The 25,191-nt window shown below is 44.1% G+C and overlaps 1 protein-coding gene across 1 annotated transcript in view; it reads right to left on the bottom strand.

Annotated features, from left to right (window-relative positions):
* Window positions 1-14,735: 14,735 nt before the first annotated feature.
* The window catches only part of CD34 (CD34 molecule), a 13,713-nt gene continuing 3,257 nt past the window's right edge, over window positions 14,736-25,191 (bottom strand). The window contains exons 4-7 of the mRNA XM_008579608.1: window positions 17,513-17,669; window positions 17,194-17,246; window positions 16,572-16,736; window positions 14,736-15,857 (exon numbers count right to left, since the gene is read on the bottom strand). Coding sequence (XP_008577830.1) covers window positions 15,672-15,857; window positions 16,572-16,736; window positions 17,194-17,246; window positions 17,513-17,669 — 561 coding nt within the window. The 3' untranslated portion in view covers window positions 14,736-15,671. The remainder of the gene's footprint in view (window positions 15,858-16,571; window positions 16,737-17,193; window positions 17,247-17,512; window positions 17,670-25,191) is intronic.

Genomic DNA, 25,191 nt, shown 5'->3' with positions numbered 1-25,191 from the left:
CTCCTGCATCGCCCTGTCCTTCCCCTGCTATAACATTAACCTCACAGTATTGTTCTTCTGCGATGTCTGCTTTCCCTGCCGTACTAGGACCCTGCAGTAGCATACTCAATGCCTAGCACGATACCTGGTGCCAGGTAGGAACACAGAAATACTTATTAAATGAATGAAAGCTTTTGAACACGACAGACACCCCAGATGAGAGACCCTTGGGCAAATGCAAAGGTCCTGCATGATCTGAAAGTCAGATGTGGTGTAGTCAGGCCTACTGCTTTTTAATAATAGCACCACTGAATTTCAATCTTTGTGAGTCTTTGATTTCCTCAACTGAAAAATGGGGATAATAATACTCAGGATCACTCTGAACATGACCAGAGATATATGTGGAAGTAGTTTGTAATTTTAAAGTTCTCTCTATATATCATAGTGAGAAGTATTGTATTACTTCACTTGATCCTCATAAAAACATTTTGAGTAGGCACCTGACATTTCCCATTTTGCATATGAGGAAACCAAAGGTGGGCAATGTAAAGCAATTTGCCTAAGGTCACCTGGCTAGTTACCAGGGAACAGAGGCTTGACTTGATGCTGGTTTCCAAGCCCAGGCTCTCCCCACTATATCACCACTGCCCCTGCCTTCCATCTCCAAAGTAGGAAGCAATGTTGCGACACATGTTGACATCCTGAGGATCATGCAGCTCACAAATGTCATCTTGTGCCATTTCTGAAGGGTTTTTTTGTGTTGAGGGGATGGGTTGTTGGTGGAAAATGGACTACATAGCAACAATTATCAGGGATGGAAGGAGCAGGTGGGGAGCTACTGACCTTGGGGCTGATCCTATACTTCCCATCTCTGCCTCTTCTCGTACCCTAGTGGGGTTATCTCCATTGTACCCCCTTTTACCACATAGTTGGACCGCTGCAGGCTCTGAGTTTCCTGGAAGCTGGAGATCTTTTATTTTCTCCATATTTCTAATTCTGCCCATCAGCAAATATCTACTGAGCTCTAAGTGCTTTGTCGCGGCCTGTGGAAGCCTGGTCAAGTTACTTAACCTCTCTGAGCTTCAGTTTCCCCATTCTACAAAACGGGATTGATAATAGCCCATTCCATGGCTGTTGTGAGAGTTAAACAGGATAACCTAACAGCTGTTGGTGGGCTGTTGCTAGTGGAGACACCTGCCCCAACACCCCACTTTGTGTCTGCTATTTTTCATTTGAGTGCATGGGAATATCTGTTTAGTGACTAGGAAAGGACAGGGAAGCAGAGGGGCTGGAAAAGCAAAGAAAGGAGTACGAAGGCTGCAGTACTCCTCCTTGCGCCCCTCCCAGGGACATGGAGCAGCTTTGAGGCTCAGAGCTTGTTGGAACTGTTCAAGAATGACTAAGGTTAGGCACAGTGATGAGAGGCTTTCTCAAGCTCTAAGTTAGCTAGGGACAGGGACCACTGTGAGCCAAAACAGGAGAGAAAGAGGAGAGAGCCACTAAAAGGTGGCTGCAGCTGTGAAGGCTCATGTGAGGCTTTTTTGGGGAAGTCCCAGAAATAATTCCAGGGCACTCTGAAAATGTCAATGAACTTATCCAACAAGACATAACAAACATAAATAACAGAGGTGGTGCCAGGCACGTAGTAGGAACTCAATATGTGTTAGTTCCCTAAGTGTGTGATGTACACACGTGAGTATCAGGTGCGGAGTCCCTCTGCTTCTGGGTCTTCTGATAACGCTGGCTTTGCACTAGGCGTGTTTGTTTCTCACTGAGTCCAGTGCCCCAGGGAACACCCAGTGGAACTGCCCTTCACAGATGCCAGTGTGTGGTTATGGTGCTTTTTCTCTTTAAAGATTAAATCGTTTCTTCCCTTTCTGTTCAACAAAGACAACAGCCCTTTGGTTTTGATAAACGCTCCTTTCCTACTAGCAGGTGGATTTGCCCCGGGCACTAGGAGCTGTGCTTTTAAAACACACGCCAGCCCAGCTGTTTGAGTCTGTCTTATTTCTCTTATCTCCTGCCCCTGGGGCTAGGTTTTCTCTGCCTTGGCAGGCTGATAACATGTGGAAAGAAGAGAATAGTTCTAATTAATAGGCTAATTAGTGGTACAAGGCTTTAATAGCTGATTATAGGAAAGTCATTCCCCACCCCCCAAGTGATTGATTTACTTATTGCTGTTGTGCCACATTATAGCAAAATAGTCGGCTTCTAATTATCTATTGGCTGGTTCAATCAGGCCTTCTCCTCTTCTTTCTTGTCTTTCTCCTTGCTAATGGTGGGCACAGGCAGAATGAGAGAACTCAAACCAGCTGATGAGCAGCTCTGGACGTTGTGTTGGGATCTTGACGCCACCCCATCTTGAGAGCTCAGAGCTAGAAAGGAAATGGGTGGTGGATGGGAAAGGAAGGCAAAAAATCCTACCATTCTCTTAGGATTACCTCCCACAGCCCTTCCCTCAGGATCCCTCCCTCTCTGTATGCCATAACTTACACACATTGTCAGTGGCTTTCAAAAACAGTGTAGAGTGGAGCTTAAAAGCATGCACTGATGTCCCACTGCCTGCGTTCCAACTTCAGCTCTCCTACTGGCTAGCTCTGTGGTCTGTGTCAAGTCTCTTAACCTCACTGTGCCTCAGTCTCCTCATTTGTAAAGTGAACATATAATAGGTCCTCCCTAGGATTGTTGTCAAGATTAAGTGTAACAAGCCATATAAAGCACTTAGCACAGACTAAGCCCTCAGTAACGTTAGCTATGACAATTATCACTGCCTGAAATTAACTTACCTGATATAAAGAAGGAATTGGATAAATGTTTGTAGAATAAATGAATCACTAAATCATGATTTTTAAGTAGATTGTGAGCCCTTGAAGTTCAAAAGGGTGAAGAAAAGAGGAAATTGAACACTAAATCATAATAATAAGAGCTATCTTTACTTGAATGTCTATCATGGGCTGTGCTCTGACCTGATTGCTTTATGTACATTCTGTCATCTAATCCTTATGTTACCTGATTTTTATCAGCCTTCTTGGATCATATTTTCCTTTAATAGCCAGAGCCCCCATACAAAATTATGTGGGAAGTTGATATTCTCCCAAGATTTCCAAGGATTCTTGGGGGATAGACTGACATTTTAATGATGACTTTAGGAATTCCTGCTCCAGCTGATGCAGGCTCTGTCACCTGCCTCCTGACAATGCCACCTGCTCATCCCATCACCTCACTCAGCAAGCTGAGCCCCTCCTTTCCTTCTTTCCCTAAAGACACCTGGAACACAGGGCCATTTTGCATGGAGGACTTTCACTGGAGGTCAGCGACAACATAGGATAGTGTCAGTGCCATCACAGCAGGCAATACTGGAGATCACCATGCTAACGTGCCCTGGCACCCTTATTTCCAGGGCCATTCTGCCACCAACAGCTTGCCTGCAGACATTTTTTCCTTTCTGCAAGACTCTTCTCATCTCTCTATTCTCCCTGAAACATTAGATTCCTGTTACTTTATTACACAAAAAAATTTAGATCTTTTGAACAAACATCTCCATTCTGGACTATTCTCAATCTGGGGTCAGAGAAGTAGCTGAGGGGACGAAAGCTCAGCTGCCTTTCTTAACTAAAAACGTTTACCAAAATGCTTTTCCTCAGCAAATGAGCAAAATGCCTCTGTGATGAACCCAGCCTCACCCTACAATGAAAAAATAAGGCAGTCATTTTTTACATGATATCTTTTTCTTCCTCTTATACTTGTGGTAATACTATGAACTGGATACTATTATTCCTTTTTCCTTTTTTTTTCTTTTTCTAGATGAGGAAACTAAGCATGGAAAAGATTAAAAACGTAACCCATTCAAAGTCACATAGCCAATGCCAGTGCTGGATTCCAAATGCAGGGGTATCTGACTCCAAGGCCAGAGACTTTGACCATGACACCATATGGCCACTTAATGCAGCTCAAGCAAGTCTGAAGTGGGTTCCACTCACATGGCAAAACTTACTCAGGAAATCTTTCTGTGGGGGAAGCACTACAGGTCACAGGAAGGTGAACTGATTGACTGAAGACCAAAGACGTTAAAACAGAGTTAGAGCTAGGAATAGCTACCTATCTATAGCTTCATGTCTGAGACCCAAGAAGAGTTGTTGCTGTTAATCACTGCTGAATAATTACTCTGATTGCTTCATTTGTTGATGCTGCAGTTGCTGGATTTTACTGTGCTTTATTCGACCTTGGTTAGGGACCGCTCTCTAGAAAGATAAGGCAGATTTTCTTTTGCTCGTGGAGTGCTGACTTCCTGAGTTAAATTGCCCCATCAAGTTGGTGGCCCATGGGTATCTAAGAAGGCTGGTCAGGTAGCTGAGACTCTTACAAAGAGCTCAATAAGTAGCCATGGAATGAATGAAAGAATGGCTCACTTCAGTTTGTCAGTTCTCTTCCGGAGGACTTACCTAAGGCAGGAGTGAGTTAGTCAGAGCAAGAGGATGAAGCATCCTAGCTGGGAAGCCCGGGCGCCCGAATTATAAGGGACACAGGAACATCACTGGAGATGAATGAGGTTGCAAAAACAGAATTTATCAGAGCTCTTCCCAGAAAGAGTAATAAACATAAGAGTAATAAATAATAAATGAAGAAAGAATTCTTTAATATGTCAATGGCGGGCTGAGGGAGGCGGGCAGTGGACTTTTGCCACATGCTAGCAGTGTGACTTTGGCTTTCCCATCCCTAAAATGGGGATTATGATATTTACTGTAAGGGTTCCCCCGCTTCCCAGTAAGTGTGATAATGGAAATATTAGCTTTTATTATTATTTACTCTCTGGTCTACTGTAATCTGATTTCTGCTGTCTCCCACTCTACTGCCTGCTTTTACCAAGGTTACCAATCACCCTTTCGTTGAAAATTCCCTTCCTCTACTCTCGGTAGCACTTGACATTGTATTCCAGGGGGTCCTCCATGAAATCTCCTCCTCCACGGTTTCTCATGACCCCAGGCTCACAGTCCTCATGTCTCCTTGACCACACCGTCCAAGACTCCTTTGAGGCATCTGTACTCCTTATCCATTGCTGCATCACAAACTGTACCAAAATTTAGTGGCTTAAAATGACATCAATTATCTCGCACAGTTTCTTAGGGTTGGGAAGCTGGAGCAGTCTAGCTGGTGGAATAGCTTAGCTGGGCTGTTCTGGCTCAGGGTCTCTGATGAGACTGCAGTCTTATTTATTTATTTAATCATTTAATTTTAATTTAACTTTTTGAGGGTCCTCTTCCGGGGTCTTCTGAGCTCCCTGGCACGGCTGTTGGAAGGCAGTTCTTCCCTGCGTGGCCGTCTCCATGGGGCTGCCCACAATGTCTCTTATAATCTAATCTCAGGAGCAGCATGCCATCACTTCTGCCCTTCTCGTCACACAAGACAACCCTGGTACAACATGGAGGGGACTATGCAAAGGCATGACTATGGAGAGGTGGTCTTGGGGCCATCTGCAAGTTGTCTACTACGATATCCTTCTTTGCTGACCCTTAAATGTCAGTGTTTGTCAGAATTTCATCCTCACACCACATCCCTTGCTACTACACACATGCCCTTGGTACCACAGTGCCCTCCAATACCTTCATCTACCATCTAGACTGTAAAGACGCCCATGTCTGCATCTCCATCCAGCACACATCCCTCTCAGACACTTCAGGCTTGTGCATGGCCTATGGGATCCCAAAGCACCCCAAAGTCCACACATTCAATACCAAACCGGTCATCACCCACAATCCTGTTTCCCCTCCTGAACTCCCATCTGGGGAACGGCAGCAGCGTCCACCCTGCTGCCAAGCAAGAAGCCAGAAAATCATTCTCGACTGCCTTGTCCCCTCTCACATCCTATCAGTGGTGGCCAAGACCTGCTAAGGTTTTTCAGTTTTTTCATTCCTTTCCCGTCTTTTAATTTTGAAAATTTGCAGACCTACAGAAAAGTTGAAGGAAGAATAAAATGATCTTCCATTTACTAAATTGCTTTTCTTTTTTAAAAAAAGATAATTTACTATACATGCATGTGGGGTACAATGTTGATTTTCCATAGTTGTGTACAATGTGTGATGGTGAGATTAGGATAGTTAGCTTATTCATCATTACAATACGCAATCATTCTTTGTGTCCGTTAACCAATTTCTCTTTAGTTACAAGATTACTTTCACCTGGATTCAAAACTTCTCATATTTTGTGTCACATTCACTTTCTTTCCCCTCCCCCCTCCATATATGTGTTTTTCATGATAACACTAAGATGCCTTTGATCTTTGAAAGATTTGCCTTTCGCTCAGATTCCCTCACAGATGTACTCTGTGTGTGTGTGTGTGTGTGTGTGTACGTGTTTTGTTGTGAGTAAGCTGAACCATTTGACAGTAAGCTGCAGACATTATGACACTTCATCTCTAACGATTTTTGCGTGCAAAATCTAAAACAAGGACATTCTCTCACGTAACCAAAATGCCATAAAGACATTCTCTTATATAACCACAATGCCATTATTACACCTAAGAATCAAATCCAGTTGATTTCATCTTCCTAATATGTCTTTAAATTGGCCACTTTTCTTTAGCCATAAGTTTCCCTTACCTAGACAGTACAATCACCTTCTAACCGGTTCCTCCTTCAATCCATGTTGCACACTGCAGCCAAAGCGAGCTTTCTAAAGTGTAAATCTGATTATGTCACTTCCCTACTACAGACTTTTCAATGGCTCCACATGACCTTAAAAATAAAGTATGAGCTTCATGAGGCACACAAAGCCTTTATCATCTAGATTCATCTACAGCAGCGCTGTCCAGGTAGAAATAGAATGTAAGCCATATATGCAACTTAAAATGTTCTAGCGGCCACATTTTAAGAAGTAAAAAAAAAAAAGTGCAGGTGAAATAATTTTAAAAGTGCATTCTATTTAATCCAATACATCCAAAATATTATCATAACAACACATTCTCAATATAAAAATGTATTAATAAGATATCTTGCATTCTTTTTTCTTTTTTAATATCCATATTCTTAAACTAAGCATTATTACTTTTAGAACATTTTTTCATTTATTTTTTTATTTTGATTTTTTAATTTAATTCAATTTAATTTTTTTATTATACATACATGTGGGGTACAATGCTGATTTTCAGTAACTGTGTACAATATGTGGTGGTTAGATGAGTATAGTTAGCTTATTCATCATTACAATATGCAGTCATTCTTTGTGTCTGTTGACCAGTTTCTCATTAGCCTTCCTTCCCTCCCCTTTTCCACCTCTAGTTTTCTAAAAAATTATTCTAAGTGAAACAACCCAGGTACAGAAAGAGAAATACCGCATGTTCTCACTCATACCTGGGAGCTGAATCTGTAAATAAACAAATGAATAATAAAGAGAGACAGAGAGAAAGAAAGAAAGAAACAACAATCACAGTAATATGTTGAACTTTTAGAAAACATTCTTTTTTTCTAAATGCTCAAAATCTGCCATGTATTGAATATACAGCACATCTCAATTCATATGCTAAATTTTTAAGGGTTAAAGTAAAAACACTATAATATTGTGCTTCACAAGAAAATGTCTTATGCTGTTCTAGCTTTTAAATTTGAATTAATTAAAATCAAATAAAATGGAAAGTGCTGTTCCTCACTGGTGCTAGCCACATTTCAAGTGGTCAGCAGCCATGTGTGGCTGGCTAGTGGCTACTGAAATAGTGCAGTTCTAGAGCAGCAGTCCTCAAAGTGTGACTCAGGGTCCCCTGGAGGTACCTGAAACTTTTCCAAGGGGTTTCTGAGGTCAATACTATTTTCATAATAATACTAAAATGTTATTTACCATTGTTTTTATTCTCTTACAGCATATAGTGGAGTGTTCCAGAGGCTACAGGACACGTAACAATCACAACAGATTGAATCCAGAAGCTGATAAGAGAATTAGCAGTCTTCCATTAAGCCAGGTATTAAGAAGATTTACCAAAATATAAAACAATGCCAGTCTTCTCCCTCATTGTTTTTCCTTTGGAAAATATAATTATTTTTCATTTAAAAAATGTGTTGTGTTATCATGCAATGGGATAATTATTGTTATTTTTAAAATAAATTACTAAGTAATTTAAAATTTTTTCAGTTTTAATTTCTGATACTTACTGATAGATAAAACCCTCAGAATCAAAAGCTCTTTGAAGTCCTTAATAATTCTTAAGAGTGTAAAAGGCCTTTGAGAATAGCTGGCCTAGAATCTGCCTAACGCTCCCGTCTCATGGCTTGGGATTTCCTCTGCTCCCTCTTATATTTGGCCTCAACTTCCAGTTCCAGACAAAATGGAGTATAACCAGTTTTCCCTATTCCTCCTGCTAAGTACCTCTAAAAACCCTGGATGTTATAAATAAAGCAAACATAAGAAGACTCCAAAAGGTAGAGAGGAGAAGGCAGAATTGCCAGGAACCCCGGGACTTGAGGAATGACATAGCACCAGGGTGGTACCAGCAGAGACCTAGCGGGGACCTGAACCTCCAGCCCGGCCCGGCAATCATGAGTCACCCTCTTCTCCCCACGCCTCCGCCCTGCACGCGTCAACAGCTGAATGGGGAACTTAGACCACCAGTGTGATATCAAAGGAGGCCTGCTAAAACAGAAGATTTAAATAAGATCCAGAGTCTTCTAACATAGTCCCCCAAATGTCCAGATACAGTTAAAAATCACTGGTAATAACAAGAACCAGCAAAATCTCAATGTGAATGAGGAAAAGCAATTAACAGATGCCAACACTGAGATGATAAGTTGGAATCATCTAGAAGGATTTTACTTAAAAATCACTGGTAATAACAAGAACCAGCAAAATCTCAATGTGAATGAAGAAAAGCAATTAACAGATGCCAACACTGAGATGATAAGTTGGAATCATCTAGAAGGATTTTAAACTGCCATCATAAAACTGCTTCAAAGAACAATTATAATATGCTTGAAATAAAAGAGCAAATAGCAAGCCTCAGCAAAGAAGAAGATATAAAGAAAACATATTCTTTGCTTGAGTTTTAAAAGAATCATTCACATTTCTGGAGTGACCACCCTGCTTGGTGCCTGGGTCGGGACCTTCCTCTCCCGGGAATACCCATCTGTCTCCTCTTCTTCTTTTTAACTCCTGGTTGTCCCTCAGAGTCAGCCCAGATGCCACATCTTCTGGAAAGCCTTCCATGGCCTTCTGTGGCTTCCTCGCCCCACCCACTCAGAGCTTCCTACACCATAGCACTTACACTCAATGCAAACTGTTCTGTCATCTGTCCCTCCCACACTAGCAAGGTAAAGACTTGACAGAAGGGACTGTGTCTCATCCCAGCTGCCTGGCATAGTACCTGGCTTGTAATAAGCACTCGAAAAATATTTATTGAATACATGAATAAATCAATGAATAAATAGAAACTCTTCAGTGGCTCCACCTTTCCTATTGAATAAAATTAAACTCCGTGGTCTAGCGTTAAACACCCTGCACAAACTGACACACTGATCTTTCTGGTACTCAGCTTCCCTTAACACATCCTACTTCTCTGCCATACTGCAAAACACATTGTCCTTTGAAAGTATCTCTACTTCCTCATCTGCACATAGTGTATGTGCTCTTCTACCAGCCTCAAATGTCCTCATCTGTTATTGCCATCAACATCTTATCCATTTTTGCAGACCCACTCAGGTACCATCCCATCTGTCCATGACCCAGTCTCAGCTGGAAGGAGTCCCGCTGAGACTCCAGATACACAGCACTTCATTTAGACTTTTCTTGTGTTATTTCTCACTCTCTGTCTTGCATCTTATTTTTTGTTAGTTTTATTTGTTAGTTGGAATATACTTGTAGTATTCCTTCCAAGACTTTTAAACCTCTGAGTTCACATAAACTCAGATCCTACTCATCTTTGCCTCTGTCACCGAGCCTCTAGCACAGTCCCTTGTTACTAAGTTTCAGTTTCTTTTTCTGAGATAATAGTACCTACTTCATAGGATTTCTGTAAATGTTAAGTAAAATACACTATTTAAATATTGGTACGCTGTCTCAATTTTAATGCCATAAGTACTCAAGAAATGCTAGCCACCATCATGGTTACTGTGATAAGTATTTGAAGGAATATATGAACCGAGCAAGTCTCCTTAGCTCCATCTACTTTTAAAACATCTTTTGAATTCTGCTTCATCTCCCCACTTCCAATACTGTCACCTGCTCCCAGCCAAGATCATTTGTTACAGTCGCTATAGTCTACCTGGTCTCCTTTCCACTCTCTTGTCCCTCTACCTCTATTCTCTACTCAGCAGGCAGCATGATCCTTTTAAAACATAAATCAGATCATGCTACTTCTCTGCTCAAAACACTCCAGCAGTTTCCCAACCTACTACTAAAAGGCTTGATGTGACCTGGTCTCCTGTCACTCTCCCCCTCACTCACTGATGAGGCCTCAATGGCCGTCCTGCCCTCCCCTGTGCAGAGCTTTTTGCACTTGGTGGGTCTGTATGACAGGGCCTGGCACTTGTCATTTCCTCTGTGTGGGATGATCTCCCCCCATGCAGTGTGTAGCCTGCTTCCTCACTTCATTCAAGAGAACCTGTGCTCTCGACGGCTGCCTCCTTGAGAGCAACCACCATATATAAAATACCAACCATTCCTCTCAATCTAATTTATATTTTTCACAGCTCTTAATATGACCTGAAAACATATGCATATATTTACTGAGATAGAGTTGTTTTTTCTTCTTTCTCCTCTGCTGGAATTGTAAGCTCTGTTAAGTATTTGCTCTATCCTCAGTCCTTAGGACAGTGTCTGGCACATAGTAGGTGTTCAGTAAGACTTGCTGAATGTCTGAATGGTGGCTGGGAACTCCTTGGATTGGAGCTGTAGGAACAGAAGCAGCATCCTGTTGCTCAAAATTGCTTATCTATTGCTTATCACTGGGTTTGGGTGAAGAGGAAGTACGGAACTAATCGACCTATGAGATAGGAGGTGCTCGCTTTCCCTGGGGTTGGGTTTCAGGCCACTGCCCTGGGTCTCAAACCTCTTCTGTAGGACTGAAGCCCCTCCTCTGAGTCCTGAACTACTGTTCCTTGTTGTACCTATTTTCAGCACCAGTGTGTGGAGGTTGACACCACAGGAGGCAGACTTATGTAATTGCAGTGGCTGAGCATGCTCAGTGGAAAGGAGTTTATCCTATGAATGACCTTCCATTGGAGGCTCTAGACAGCACCTGGAATATTTTAAGTGTACTTGGTGGAATTTGACCAGTGAACATGCTCTAAAGGAGACCAACTGAGCACTCACAAACCCGTTACATAACCTGTTACATAACTGGGCACCACCCCCTTAGTTGAATATTCATTAGACATCATGAATATGTATAGATAGTCACGCTATAAAAGTTGAATCTAGAAAGAAGGTGGGACTGCACCTCACTCTCTCTGGAGCCAGCCCACAGCCTGTATGGTGTTTATACTTTTCATGTTAAACTTGCCTTTCACAGGCTGCTGCTCCCTTTCTCGAGCCAGCCTGTACTTTTGTACAGTGTGTGTTTTTTTACTTTTGTATTAAACTTGGTGCAGCCACTGCTCGGTCTCAGAGCTAGGCCTCACTTTCCCCTTGAAATATGTATTTGTTATTCTTTACATTAAACCTGATTTCACTGTCTACTGTGACTCGGCTCTTGAATTCTGTTCTGTGGTGGAGTCAAGAACCTGGTGGAGAATGGGGTGGGTCGAGGTTGGCTATCGGACCTCCCAGACCATCTCCTCCAGTATCACCTAGACGGAATGGGGGATGTGGATGACCTGTACAAGAGTACTTCAAAAAATTCGTGGAAAGATTCATTTCTGTGGTGGAGTCAAGAACCTGGTGGAGAATGGGGTGGGTCGAGGTTGGCTATCGGACCTCCCAGACCATCTCCTCCAGTATCACCTAGAGGGAATGGGGGATGTGGATGACCTGTACAAGAGTACTTCAAAAAATTCGTGGAAAGATTCATATTATCTTTTAATTCTGTTTTTCCACGAACTTTGGAAAATACCCTCATAGGCCCAGACTTAGAGGATACTCCTATATATCCATCTTGATGAAAATCTGGCAGAAGCTGATTCCAGTATGCTTTTCATAATGAACATCATAATACTCCATAGCTAGTTCTCCTGGGCTCACTGTGGGCACAGCAGAGGGCAGCGAGCCTCACAGCCTCCTGGGAGCTTTGTCTCTAGGTTCCAGAACCTGCTTGGCTGGCCAGGCCCGCAATAGCACGTGCTGGTGAAATGTGCCACAAACCTATCCTGACACTGCCCTCACTGGCTTCATGACATTCAACTGGAGGACGCCAGAGGGCTCAGCAGAAGAGTGCCAGAGGCAGGACATCTGAATTGCAGGTAATTGGGCAAGTTTGTCTTGAGCTGGAGCATGATGGAGTTGAATTGAATATATCTTTAAATCCTCCCCGGCAGCGACTTTCTCTAGTTCTGTACTCAGTGTACGAGGGAACTTGGCCTAGACTGTGAAGGGTGGGGCCGCCGCGGCAAGAAACCCAACATGGAGGCAATTGAGCTGCAGCTGAGCGGCAGGAGCTCAGCAAGGCCAGCAGGTGGAGCCATTGCTGCACTGGGATGCTCAGGTGGGAAAGCTGGATTTTCTAGAAAGCAAATGTGTCCTCAGGGCAAGGTGTCCTGCCATCACAGAGGACCAGCTACCACCCCACCCACCCCCAACACATACACACCCCTTCCTCCCAAAGCCTACACACTCCCACACGCTCAGGGTAAAATGCTGCTATAAGTTGCTAGACCTGAGACTGGAGGTGGTTCAAAGACCTGGTTGTCTTATCTCCTTCTCCCATGTTTCCCAGATTCTGTACCCTGAACCCACCCCTTCTCCCTGACGCCCCTAACTGGGCCAGACTCTCACAGCAAAATGTGTGATGAGATGGAGGCCAACTGGATTTCTTCCAATGCCCATCTTCCCTTTTTCCTACTTCCCAAACCAGCCATCACCTTCTAGAGAAGGTTGTAGACTTCATCCCCTCACCTCCCCCAAGTCCCGGGGAGGAACCTCTGATTACAGAAGTTGGAGAAAAGCGAGAGAGAAATGGGGGTGGGGAGTGGCCAGGGGAAAGGTCTGGCTTTGCTGAGATAAGAATCGAAGAATCAACCTTTGTTTGGCTCCAGCCGCCTCTGCCACTGTTGACACACTTGGGAGTGTTTCCTGAAGCTACTCAGTGGTGTCCGGTGCATTCGTCCCCCGCTTCCTGTGGCGGTGGTGGGACATCTGGAAGCTGGGAGAGGGGAGTACTTGTAGACGGTCTTTTGCAGTTTGGCTGCTGTCTTAATCCTAAGGGTGGAAAACAGGCCCCCTCCTGGCGTTGGCAGCCAGATCTCTGGAATAACAGTCCCCCACAGTCCTCCGCTGTTTATGCTCTGAGCTAGGGGCAGGGGATGGTCTGATGACAGGGGCTGCACAGCTCGTTGCTCCTTCCCTGTGTCTTGAACATTTTGCATGCAGCCATCAGCATGTCCCTCTTCTCAGAAGGCTGTTCAACTCCATAGGGAGTTGCCACCAAGAAGCCCCTCACCAGGTGTATGCCCTGGACCCTGGACTTCCCAGCCTTCAAAACTGTAAGAAATAAATTTTGTTTCTTTATAAATTACTCAGTTTCAAGTATATCTTCTTCTCAGAAGGATGTAACTCGTAAGTCCCCAGCGTCCCACCCTCCATCCTGAAGGTCCCTGCAGCCCTAGGCCTGCCTTTCTATTCTTTCTACCACTGGAAACATCCAGCTCCCCTGGTGCTGTGTGTTGGATGTCCCCCCGAAACTCACTGAAGCTTGACCCCCATGGTAACAGTGTTAAGAGGGTGGGAAATCCGATCATGGTATTTGAAAGGTGAAGTCTTCAGGAGGTGATTGGATCATGAGGACTGTGCCCTTGTGAATGGATTAATCCACTCATGGAGTAGTGGGCTAATGGTCTGATGGGTTATCAGGGATGGTTCTAGTAACTTTATAAGGAGAGCAAGTGAGCACCTTAGCTCTCTCGTTCATGCCATTCTCGCTGTGGGATACCCTACATAGGACTCTGCAGGGAGTTGCCACCAAGAAGAGGCACCTCCTGGACTGTGGGCTCCCCAGCCTCCCAAACTGTAAGAAATTTTGTTTCCTTATAAATTACCCAGCTTCAGGTAATCTGTTATAAGCAACAAAAAATGGACTAATTCACCTGGAATCCCCACCCATAGAGGGAAGTAGTTGGCACAAAGGTCCTTAGCATCCTGGATGGTACCTGTGTCCCCTGAGATGGTCCAACCTTCTCCCTGGCTAGCCCCTCCCGGCCAAATTGTACAGTCCGGGCAGGTCTGATGGGGAGGCCATTCTGCCATTCAGACACACCCAGCTGAGATAGAGCCAAAGAACAGATGTGTTTCAGTATCACTTTAATTACAGTATTTACACACACCACTTTTTATTCAGAAAAAAAAAAAAAAAAACCCACCCAATCCTCTCATCTCTGGAAACTTTTATTTCCAACCGTCATTGAAACCAGGATTCCCACTCACCCCTCTGGAAAAACAACAAAGACCTGGGTCACTCACAGAAGAGGCAGCTTATGGTAAGAGTGCTTGGAAGATGTTCTGGGGCTCTGACCACGCACGGGTGCAGAGCAGTGAAGGGGCTCGAGGTGGGGGAAGAAGGGAGAGAAAGGAGAACTGAGGCCACGGCTCAACCCCGAAGTCAGCGGGAGGGAAGAGAAAGCCATGGATATCTGCAGGAGAACTGAGGCCACGGCTCAACCCCGAAGTCAGCGGGAGGGAAGAGAAAGCCATGGATATCAGAGGATAAGGCCAGGACCTAGCCTCAGATCAAAAGCATGCCTCAGAAGAGCACAGCGGAATCAGCTCGAAGACCTGGTCCCATGGTCCCATCCATTTGGGCCCAACAAGAGTCTCTGTGTTGTCCCAGAAAGGCTAGCACTGAGCTCTTTGTTCTAGAACTTGAAGCCCAGTTCCAGGTTCACACCACAACACTGTGCAGGCCTCTGTACACAAATAAAGGGACCACTTGGAGCTTGGTGAACTTGGAGAGCAAGAGGGCAGTTGGTGACCGAATCCACGGTGTCTCGGATGAGGGATAAGGGGAGTGGTTTAAGACAGCACATTTTTCTGGATATATCATTATAAGGGGGCAGGTGCAAAGGGCTACTCTGGTTTCCCTAGAGTAGAAACAGAAAATATGAGGGTACTTCAGAAGGTTCAAGGATACCTATTATCTTTCAATTCTATTTTTCTGTGAACTTTTTGAAGTACCTTCATAAAAGGAAGAAACAGTAAAAATCAAAGCCTCCTGGGGGCTCCTTTCCCCTGGGGGGTCCTGAGGGCTCGTGTAATGAGACAGAGGAGGGCAGGGGAAGGGGATCTCATGTGTAAATGCTGCAAGGCCATTTACCCTTCCCGGGAGCTTTTCCCCATTACACCTTTACCCAAGAAAGACCAGAGTCTGGGTTCAGGGAGCCGAATGTGTAAAGGGCAGGAGTTTACCTGACTCTCCCCAAGGTGGAGGGACCCAGGAACAGCCTCTGAGGTGTGTGCAAGGGAAAGGGTAGGACATGAGGGATGTCACCTCCAGCATGAGGCAGCATGTGGTCAGATGCAGGGAGGGGCTCTTTCCCAGACACTGCCCAGCTTTGCCCCACCCAGCTGAGTCACAATTCGGTATCAGCCACCACGTGTTGTCTTGCTGAATGGCCGTTTCTGGAGGTGGCCTGGCCGGTCCCGTTCTCCTGAGCCCCTCGGTTCACACTGGCCTTTCCCTGAGCCTCAGGGGAGGCCCCAGGTCCTGAGCTATAGCCCTGGCCTCCACCGTTCTCCGTGTAATAAGGGTCTTCGCCCTAGACAGTGTATAAATAAAGTAGCATTATCTGGTAAGCAGGGGTGGGAGACACTGTGAGGGGGAGGGGCCCAAATGGGAAGCAGGGGAGGGAGGGGGGAGGGTGCAGCATGTGCAGACGCCTTTCTTCCTGAAGAGCAGTCAGGGTTCCAGCTCCTAGAGGAGAAAGGACAGAAGAGAGGCACCACACCATGCCACCACAGCACAGTAACCGGCTCCCGCAAGAAAACAGGCAGTCCCAGGGGTGGAATAACCTCCCCAGAGTAGGTTAACAGGCCAGAGGCCAAGAGCCAAACCTCAGCCTTGTCCTCCCTCATCCAGAACACTTCAAGAGTAGATTTTCCTATCATATGTCTCCTTCTTGTGAGCAAGGTGGCACCCCTTAGGTATTTAATATGCTTGCAAATCAATGTGGCTGATTTAGCAGCCTGTTCTGGCTATACCCAGCTGAACTATCCCAGGAAACATAACAAATAGATGATATGAATCATCTGCCACCACAGTGAGTAGCTGGGTTGCCCCCAGCGACTGCCCCAATTTGCCATCTATTGTTTTGAATCTCCCCTGGATATGGCTTGTGTGTGCCTGCACATCCCTATATGAGGTCCCAGAAGTGCCTTTTCTGGTATTTCTCTTTCCTCTCTAGGACAGCCATGGCCCTCCCCAGAAGACCACTATCATCCTCATTTCCTTTGCCCTGGACCCCAGAACTGACCAGCCTTTCTCCAGTAGGGCTCCAACTGCGGCGGTTCATCAGGAAGTAGCCGGTGATGCCCAAGACAGCCAGCAGGACTCCTGAAGTGACCAGTGCAATCAGGGTCTTTCGGGTATGGCTCTGGTGGCTCGTGACATTTTGTGCAGTAAAATCTTGGATCCCCAGCTTGAAAAGAAGGCACAGAAAAGACTGCCTGTCCCTTGTGGAAAGTCAGTTCTAGAGGAACTCAGCCCACTCTAGACCCCCGTGTGTGACTCAACAGTGAACACACACAAAAGGACATTGACCTCAGGGCTTTCTGAAATAGAATTTAAGACTGACATCTCTTAATTAAGCTGCACCATAAAATTTTTAGTTCAAGCATAGAAAGATGAAGTCTGTCAGGGAAAATGGAGAGGTAGGAAGGGTAGGACTGGAGAAGGTCATTACTTCCTGCCCACTCCAGTGAACTCCCTGGACCCAGTATTCCCTCTGACACCATCATCTCAGAGAGCTTACCTTTCTCAGGTCAGACTGATGTCCTTTCATCAGTTGGAGTTTTCTGGAAAGTTCTAGAATTAGAAATAGGAGTTGTTAGATCTAGAAGCTAGAACGTCTGACACCATCATCTCAGAGAGCTTACCTTTCTCAGGTCAGACTGATGTCCTTTCATCAATTGGAGTTTTCTGGAAAGTTCTAGAATTAGAAATAGGAGTTGTTAGATCTAGAAGCTAGAACAGCTTATCCCACTCTAAACCCTCCCACACTTTTCCAGAAGATGCTCTGATGGCCAGGGTGGTCCATCTCAGGAGGGCCTCTCGCATAGTGAGCCAAGCCCTTCTCATCAGCACTTACAGTCTCTGGAGCTGAGATGCCTGATCTCCACCCAGGATCCTCTAACCTCAGCCCTATCTAACCTCAGCCTAACCCTCTCAAGCCCCCCAGACAGATGTGCCCCTTACCCGTTCTGTTGGCCAAGACCAGCAGCAGACACTGAGACGTAACCTCAGACTGGGCAAAGGGCAACGAGCAACCTCCAGCCTCAGCCTCAGGGTCAGCCTGCTCCTTCCCACACAGTATTTGAATCAGGGCCTCTCCTTTGTCTTTCTTAAAGTCCTCCTGGGAAGACAAAGAAAAATAGAGAGCAGGAGATGAAATTGCTAGTATACTCTGAACTGCATCCAGAGTCTCAGGCAATAATTATGATTAAAACCACACTATTATCCTCTCCACAAGAAGGATCCTTCTTTCTAAAATTCTAAAAGAAAAAAAAAAATACTGCTAACTACATAGGTGCGACATAAGGAAAAAACTCAAAAATTTTCCAGTACCCAAATGTTTATTAGTGTCTAAGACATCAGAGAACAAATGTAGGAAAGAGTATCTCATTTAAGTATTGCCCATGTACACATATGCTATTCAAATTAAAGTCAAAAGAAATTGCCAACAACAGAAAATATTAATAATGCAATAACAGCTAAGAGAAAATCCTCTATTTCAAGGTTACAAAAGCCCCAAAAGTTGGAAGAAAAGCCAAGAGAGGTGAGAAATATAGAACAAAAGTCAGACTATAAACTCAACAGCGTCCTCAGATGCTTTCTCCCTCCTGCTATCCAAAGACGTCTTGCAAAGCACAAAGTGAAATGGTGTTTTTCTCCAGTTTTCCATCCTCTTTTTCCATTAAAAGCACGAAACCCAGTTTGAATGAAGTTCATAGATCTTTCTCCAGAATGCTGACTGGTCCATAGGGCTCAAAAACTCAGAATTAGATAAAAAATTCTAATTCTTCAACAATTGAGTCCCAGGAAAGGTATGAATTGGAAGCACTGGCTATGCCATTCAAAACCCTGTTCTCCCACTTCTCAGGATTTGTTCCAGCAGCCTCCAATCAGAGTGACCTCCCCTGCACAGGAAAAGAACCGAAACTAAGACTTTGTCCCCGGTCCGGATGGCAGATGGCAGAGGAGGAAATGCCTGAACAGCTCTGACAACCTTCCTGTTCGGGGAAAACTGCTGGGGCGTGTGACAGTCGCCAGAACTGAACCTTCACGCAGGAGCTTCCTGTTTGTGGGCAGGACTGCTCCGCGTGGCAGGGCCCCATGGTCCTCCCCACTGGAATGGAGCCTGGGTATTTTCCTTCTGCTGTCACCTGAGGCAGGAAAACCTAGGCTCCTTTGCTCCTGTGCAAGGCAAGGTCAAGTTCAGCCTTGGGCCCCAGCTTTCTTCTATAAGCCAGAATTTGAGGGAGCTGAGGGAAAATACTGTCCTCAGATGAGGCCAGAAGAGCATGGCTAGCCAACCTCCAAGTCACAGAGACATGAGTCCAACAGTAGCCTCAGAAAACCCGCAAGAGATGAGGTCACAGAGAAATAAATTTTCAGACAGCTGCTGTACATCCCTCAGGAAAAGGATCAGTTCTACAGATCTCCTGGTAAGTCCTTGGATAGAGGTTCTGCTTCTGGAAAAATCGAGTTCTTTAAAACAGCATTTGCAGTAGGTAGTCTGGACACCACATTGGACACAACCAGCAGTCTCCTTCCTCTCTCGACCCATTCTCTCAGGAGAGCCTTACGTGGCTTCCTGGAGCACCACGCCCTCCCCAGCAGCATACCTTCCAGATGCGGAGGAGGGAAGTCCCTGCCTGGGTGACTCGGTGCTGCTGAAGTGTCCCAGGTTGAAATATGTCTGCTTCCTGAGAGAGGCATAGGGACAGGGCTCCCACAGCAGCATCTAAATTAGCCGAACAAAAGGCACCTTCCTCCACCTGGTGAGTCCTAAGAAGCTGTACCTCTACAATATTCAGCTGTTCTGACATTTATCAAGCCCTGAATATAAGACACTGGGTGAAAACCTCTGTGCGTGTCTTATGTGTGTGCGTGTTATGTGTCACACGTTGGGGGGGGTTGGGGATTACCTATGAATTCCATATGGTCAAAGCTCTCAGTTTGTGTGCATGGCAATTAAAATAAATGATGCTTACTGTGTCCCAGGCACTGTTCTAGGTGCTTTCTGCATATTGATTCATTTAAGCTTCACACAACCCCATGCAATGGGTACTACTGTGCCCCTCTTTTTATAGAGGAAGAAACTGAGGACAACGAAGCTAAGAGGTCACGGAGCTATTTACATGCTAAGTATCATAGAAAGGTACAACCGAATTGCTATAGACATACAAAGGAGGGCAGGGCACCTCTGGTTTGGAGTTAGCAGAAACATCTCAAAATAGGCCTTCAAGGACAAGTAGGATAGCTAAGAGGTCATGGAGCTATTTACATGCTAAGTACCATAGAAAGGTACAACCGAATTGCTATAGACATACAAAGGAGGGCAAGGCACCTCTGGTTTGGAGTTAGCAGAAACATCTCAAAATAGGCCTTCAAGGACAAGTAGGATGTGGGTAGGTGAAGCTAGTGGGAAAGATGTTCCAAACCAAGGCACTGCCACCAGGAAGCCCAGGTGTGAGCACGCGCACTGTTTCACAACGCTACTTACAAGCAGAACGGAGAACACGGCCTTCTCCCTTGCGTTCCCTACCATTCAAGACTCAACTCAAATCCCACATTCTCAGTGAAGCTGGTCTTGTCTTCAACCAGAATGGTCATCAATCCTTGCTCTGCTATTTACTAGATTCTTTGCAAGTCATGCAACCAGTCTGAGTGCCAGGTTTCTCAGCTGTAAGCTGGGTTGTTGTGGTGACTAAAAAGATATTGTATGAAAAGTGTCCAATATGCTATCAGGAACCCAGACAGATGGCACTAGATAACCAGCAGCTATTACTACTATTATTAATAATAGCTATTCCTTATATACTATATCATCCAGAACCCACATTTTGATCATATTCCGCCTCATTGTTACTGTCTTTTATCTCTGACCAGACTGTAAGTCTCCTAAGCAGAGGAGGAGGGGAGAGGAGGTGTGTACCTTACATAATATTGAACCCACTCAGCACTAATCATAGCACCAAGCAAACAAAAAAACTCAGAGAACTGTTGTTTAACTTAATACCCCACTGGGCCTCCACACACGGCCCCCCACCCCTTGCTTAGTTTCTTGGACTAAATTCAAGTGAATAATAGCGGCTGGCCTCCCACTCTGGAATCCAACAGCATCAGTGAATTGTGTCTGGGCCCAGAGAGGAGCAGGTGGATCCTGAACAAAGCACAATGCTTCTCCGGATGCCTGGAATAAACATCCTCCCCCAAGAGAGGCGAGGGCAAGCACCAGGGAGAGTGGGCAGGAGGAAGCCACGGGCTCACAATTTGCTCATGAGAATCAGATTTACCAGATCTTAACTACATCTGCTCATGTATGTTACTTTGCAAAAATCATAAAACCATCTAGCCTTTCTAGAGTAGCGTCCTCAAACCTCGTGAAGACTCCTAACAGGTTAAAGAAGCACGTCAAGCTTTGGGGTGGAAGGGCAGGCATTTTTCTAAATGACCTTTAAGATATTTTCCAATGCTCAGATTCTAGGATCAATCGTCTCTCTCCACTCCCTTTAAAATAATTTTATCTACTCTTGTGTGAGTTTGACAGTGCCGATAAAAACCCTATTTTCATGAAGGGACTAAAGTAATTAAGGGACCTGCTACAAGTCATGCAACGAGTGGGCAGCTAACCCAGGGAGAGAAGTTAGAGTGTCCCTAGATCTCGGGCTCTTTTCGATAGACACACCATCTTCATAAATCCTTCATCTGTAACTTATGTTTTCTGCATGGAAACTAACCTTTAGTGTTTGCGCAGAGGGCAGGAAAAGCAGGGGTTGGGAGACATGATCTGCAGGCTGGAGGCAGCCTGCCTCAGATGACGTTAATGTGACAAAGTAAGGGTAATGTGAGCTAGCCTAGTAAATACAAACTACATATAAACACATGTGGTACTAAAGAAAGGCAATGCTAAATAACAAATTGGTAGGCAAAGGACTTGAATGGACATTTCTTCAAAGAAGATATACAAATGGCCAATAAGCACAAGAAAAGATGGTTAATGTCCCTAGTCATCAGGGAAATGAAATCAAAACCACAGTAAGACACCACCTCATACCCATTAGGATGGCCAAAGTAAGAAAAACAAACAAACAGACAGAAGATAAGTGTCCACGAGGATGAGGAGAAACTGGAACCCTTGTGCACGGTCAGTGGGAATGTAGTGGGGTGCTTCCTCAAAAATTCAAAAGCAGAATTACCACATGCTTCAGCAACTCCACTTCTGCTTATATACCCCAAAGAAATAAAATCAGGGCATCAAAGAGATATTTGTACATTCAAGTTCGTAGCAGCATTATTCACAATAGCCAAAAGGTAGAAACAACCCAAGCGTCCATCATTGGATGGACAGACAAAATGTGGCCTTAAAAAGGAAGGTAATTCTGACACATGCTACAACATGAATGAACCTTGAGGATATGATGATAAGTGAAACAAGCAAGCCACAAAAAGACTTGAGGTCCCTAGAGTAGCCTAATTCATTGAGATAGACGTAGAATGGTGGTTGCCAGGATCTGGAAGAGATGGGAGTGGGGAGTTGTTTAATGGATACGGTTTCAGTTCTGGAAGATGCAAAGAGTTCTAGAGACGGCACAACAGTGTGAATGCACTTAACACTACTAAACTATACACTTAAAAATGGTTAATATGGTAAATTTTATGTTATGTGTATTTTACCACAATTTAAAAATATTTTGGTGGATTCCCCTGGACAAATGTAACATAAGAGAATAAAGTAATCTCACATTTTGGAAATTATTTGGGGAACCACAACCAGAAAAACTAAATTAGGCTGACATTGCAGCAGAGAGAATGGAGGTCAGACCTGGGGAGACACGTTCAGCTAATAAGGGTTCTGAGATGTGGTAACAGGTGCTGGAGAAGAGTGTGGTGTCATCTTCCCTTCCCCTGGCTGCCTAGAGGTGAAGGGTGGGGAGCAAAAGAGAGTTACTGGGATGTAAATGTCTGCAGAACACACTGTACAGAAGACAGCCTACATAATCCCTGCAGGGAGAGCTAACATTGGTACTCACCATGTACCAGTGCAGAATGAGTGTCTGGAGAGCTGAGAACCATGCGGGCATATTCCTGTATGGACATGTATTAGATGTAGGAGCGTACCCACATTCCCTAAGTGCTTGAGGATGTGATGTCAAGGGAAACCAAATCCTCTGTGCTCCTCATTAGGCTGTGGGTAAGGCTCGAGCCTCCTACTCCCTCTGACACCAAAAGTACAAATGCAGCCTAAGGAAAATTAGGAGGCATTTCATCACTCACGGCCTTTGGAACAGACTGATTTATCAGACAAGCAGGGAAGAGGACCCAAGGAAAGGGAATCTGAGACACAATTGGGAGCTGTGGCTAAAAATTCTGGAATGAAAATTGCTGGCTGAGGGAAAATTACCTTGGGGAGTCATAGGAGGCATTGCTGCACGGAGGCTGGGGAAGAGGAGCTTTCAGGAAGAAAGGGGATCAGTGGTGGTCAAAAGACGGGGAACCAGCAGCAAGGCACATGTGCCACCACAGAGTCACTTCCTACGGGCAGTGAGAAGCCTTCTTGAGCACATGAAATTGGTGGGGGAGCTGCTCTCTTTCCACATCCCTACTCACAGATTCTCCCCAAATCTCAGAGGAAGGTGCGGAGACCTTCTCAGCTGTGGCACAAAGTGATTAGACAGAGGATACCACAGAGAAAGAGACCACAGCAAAGTAAGAGGATTTATTTCTGGAGTTGCAGTAAGTTTCTGGAGACCTTCGCAGCTGTGGCACAAAGTGATTAGACAGAGGAGACCACAGAGAAAGAGACCACAGCAAAGTAAGAGGATTTATTTCTGGAGTTGCAGTAAGTTTCTGGCACTTGTTTTGTACAATGGCCATAGTTAAATGTGAACTTTGAAGAGTACCAGACACTTAGAATGCCCTGCAGTTAGCTCTAAATCCAAAGTACAAAGAATTAGCATCCTGGCACACACTTGTGTGATACACAGGAACATAAATGTTCTACCAAGATGATGGGGGGAAAAAAGAAAACGGTCATTTTCCTTAGTTATAATTAGCAAAGGATTTGACAAGTTTTTTTCCTAATGAGTAGTGTTAAAAATAAGCCTCAGAAACACACTGCATATTACTTGTATGCTGTATATACGTTTAAGTTAACTATTTTGCAAATTGCATTTATTTATTCCATTATGCAAACTCATATCTTTACAATTTCTGTTATCATTAAATGTATTAAGTTACAATTCTTTTAGGTGAAATTTTAAAAAATGTCTAAGTCATAGAGACCCAACCGATGATTGCAGGTAAGATATGGGAGTCAGAAGGGACAAAATAAGCAACTTATGGCCTCTACAGACCGCAGTCCTTCCAATCTGTGCATGACACAAATCACATGTATGTTTCCCTTACACGAATTCTCAGCTTGTAAGAACATGTCTTCCTTCTATAAGTACCACCACTCTTCCCTTCAACCCATCCTTCCTTCAGAGTGTTATTATCATCAGAAAATTGGATTTACTGAAACAAAGCAAGGAGGCCTGCTGTCATCATTAAAAATTAACACCATGCTATATACATTCTTACCAATGCAATAAGATGTGAAACTGAAAGAAGAGGTATAACTACTAAAAAGAAGGAGAAAAACAACATATTGTGATACGTAACATGGTATCTTACCCTGAAAACTAAAAAGAAACTAAAAAGTTCCTGAAACCAATCGGCAAGTTCAAGAAAATGGCCAAATACAGGGTAATTATTCAAAATTCCATTAACTTTCTAACATGTCAGCAACGATCAATTTGAGTATATAATGGAAAGTCTATGATACAGATAACCCTAAGAAATTCACCAAATCTATAGGGAAAAAATTTTGAAACTAAGAAAACAGGATGTTGAGAGATACAGAAAGGGACCAGAAGAAATAGTGGGACATTAGAGCAGTTTCAATTAAAATTTTAATCCTATTTTTTGGATCTTGAAAAATGTTTCTAAACGTTTTCCAAAAGAAAAAATGAAAAATACTTTACACATTTTACAGTGTAATGAGGAAAGACCTGCCTATCTGGATATTAAAATTACTGTAAAAGTACAACAATTTTTGAAAATTTAAAACAGGCAAAAGTGTAAACAAATTGAAGAATTAAATATCTCTGAAGGATATACTCTGGAACATATGAAAACTTAATGTAAGCTAAAGAAGCATCCGAACCAACAAAGGAGGGAATCATTCAATAAATAATGTTAGAAAAAATGGTTATCTGGAAAATACAGCATTACAGCAAAACAAATTTTATATGGATTAAACAGTTATGTGTAAATAATAATAATAAACACACTAACATTTTAGGTGACTAGTTTATAACTGGATAGTGAGAAGGACTTTCTTAACATAAAAGCAAACTTAAATCTAACAACATATATACTAAATGTCCTATAGAGGGGGGAAAAGTAACAAAAATTAATTAAAATTGTTTTTGCCTTCTTTGCCCACCAGATGGGGCCTCTTACTCCCTAAACCCAAAGCTCAGTATAAGAAGCAGCCTGACCATGCTAAACTCTCCCCGTCCCTACCAAAGTCCAGTCCAATCCAAGGTGGCTTAAGGATGTGCAGAAGAGGTTGGGGGAGGGGAGGGGAGGCCTGGGGGGAGGGGAGG

The sequence above is a fragment of the Galeopterus variegatus genome, unplaced genomic scaffold (assembly GCF_000696425.1).
Source record: "Galeopterus variegatus unplaced genomic scaffold, G_variegatus-3.0.2 Scaffold1921, whole genome shotgun sequence".
In the NCBI taxonomy this organism is placed as follows: Eukaryota; Metazoa; Chordata; class Mammalia; order Dermoptera; family Cynocephalidae; genus Galeopterus; species Galeopterus variegatus.
Note: the sequence above shows the minus strand (reverse complement) of the source record. Positions and strands in the feature narration are given on the sequence as shown.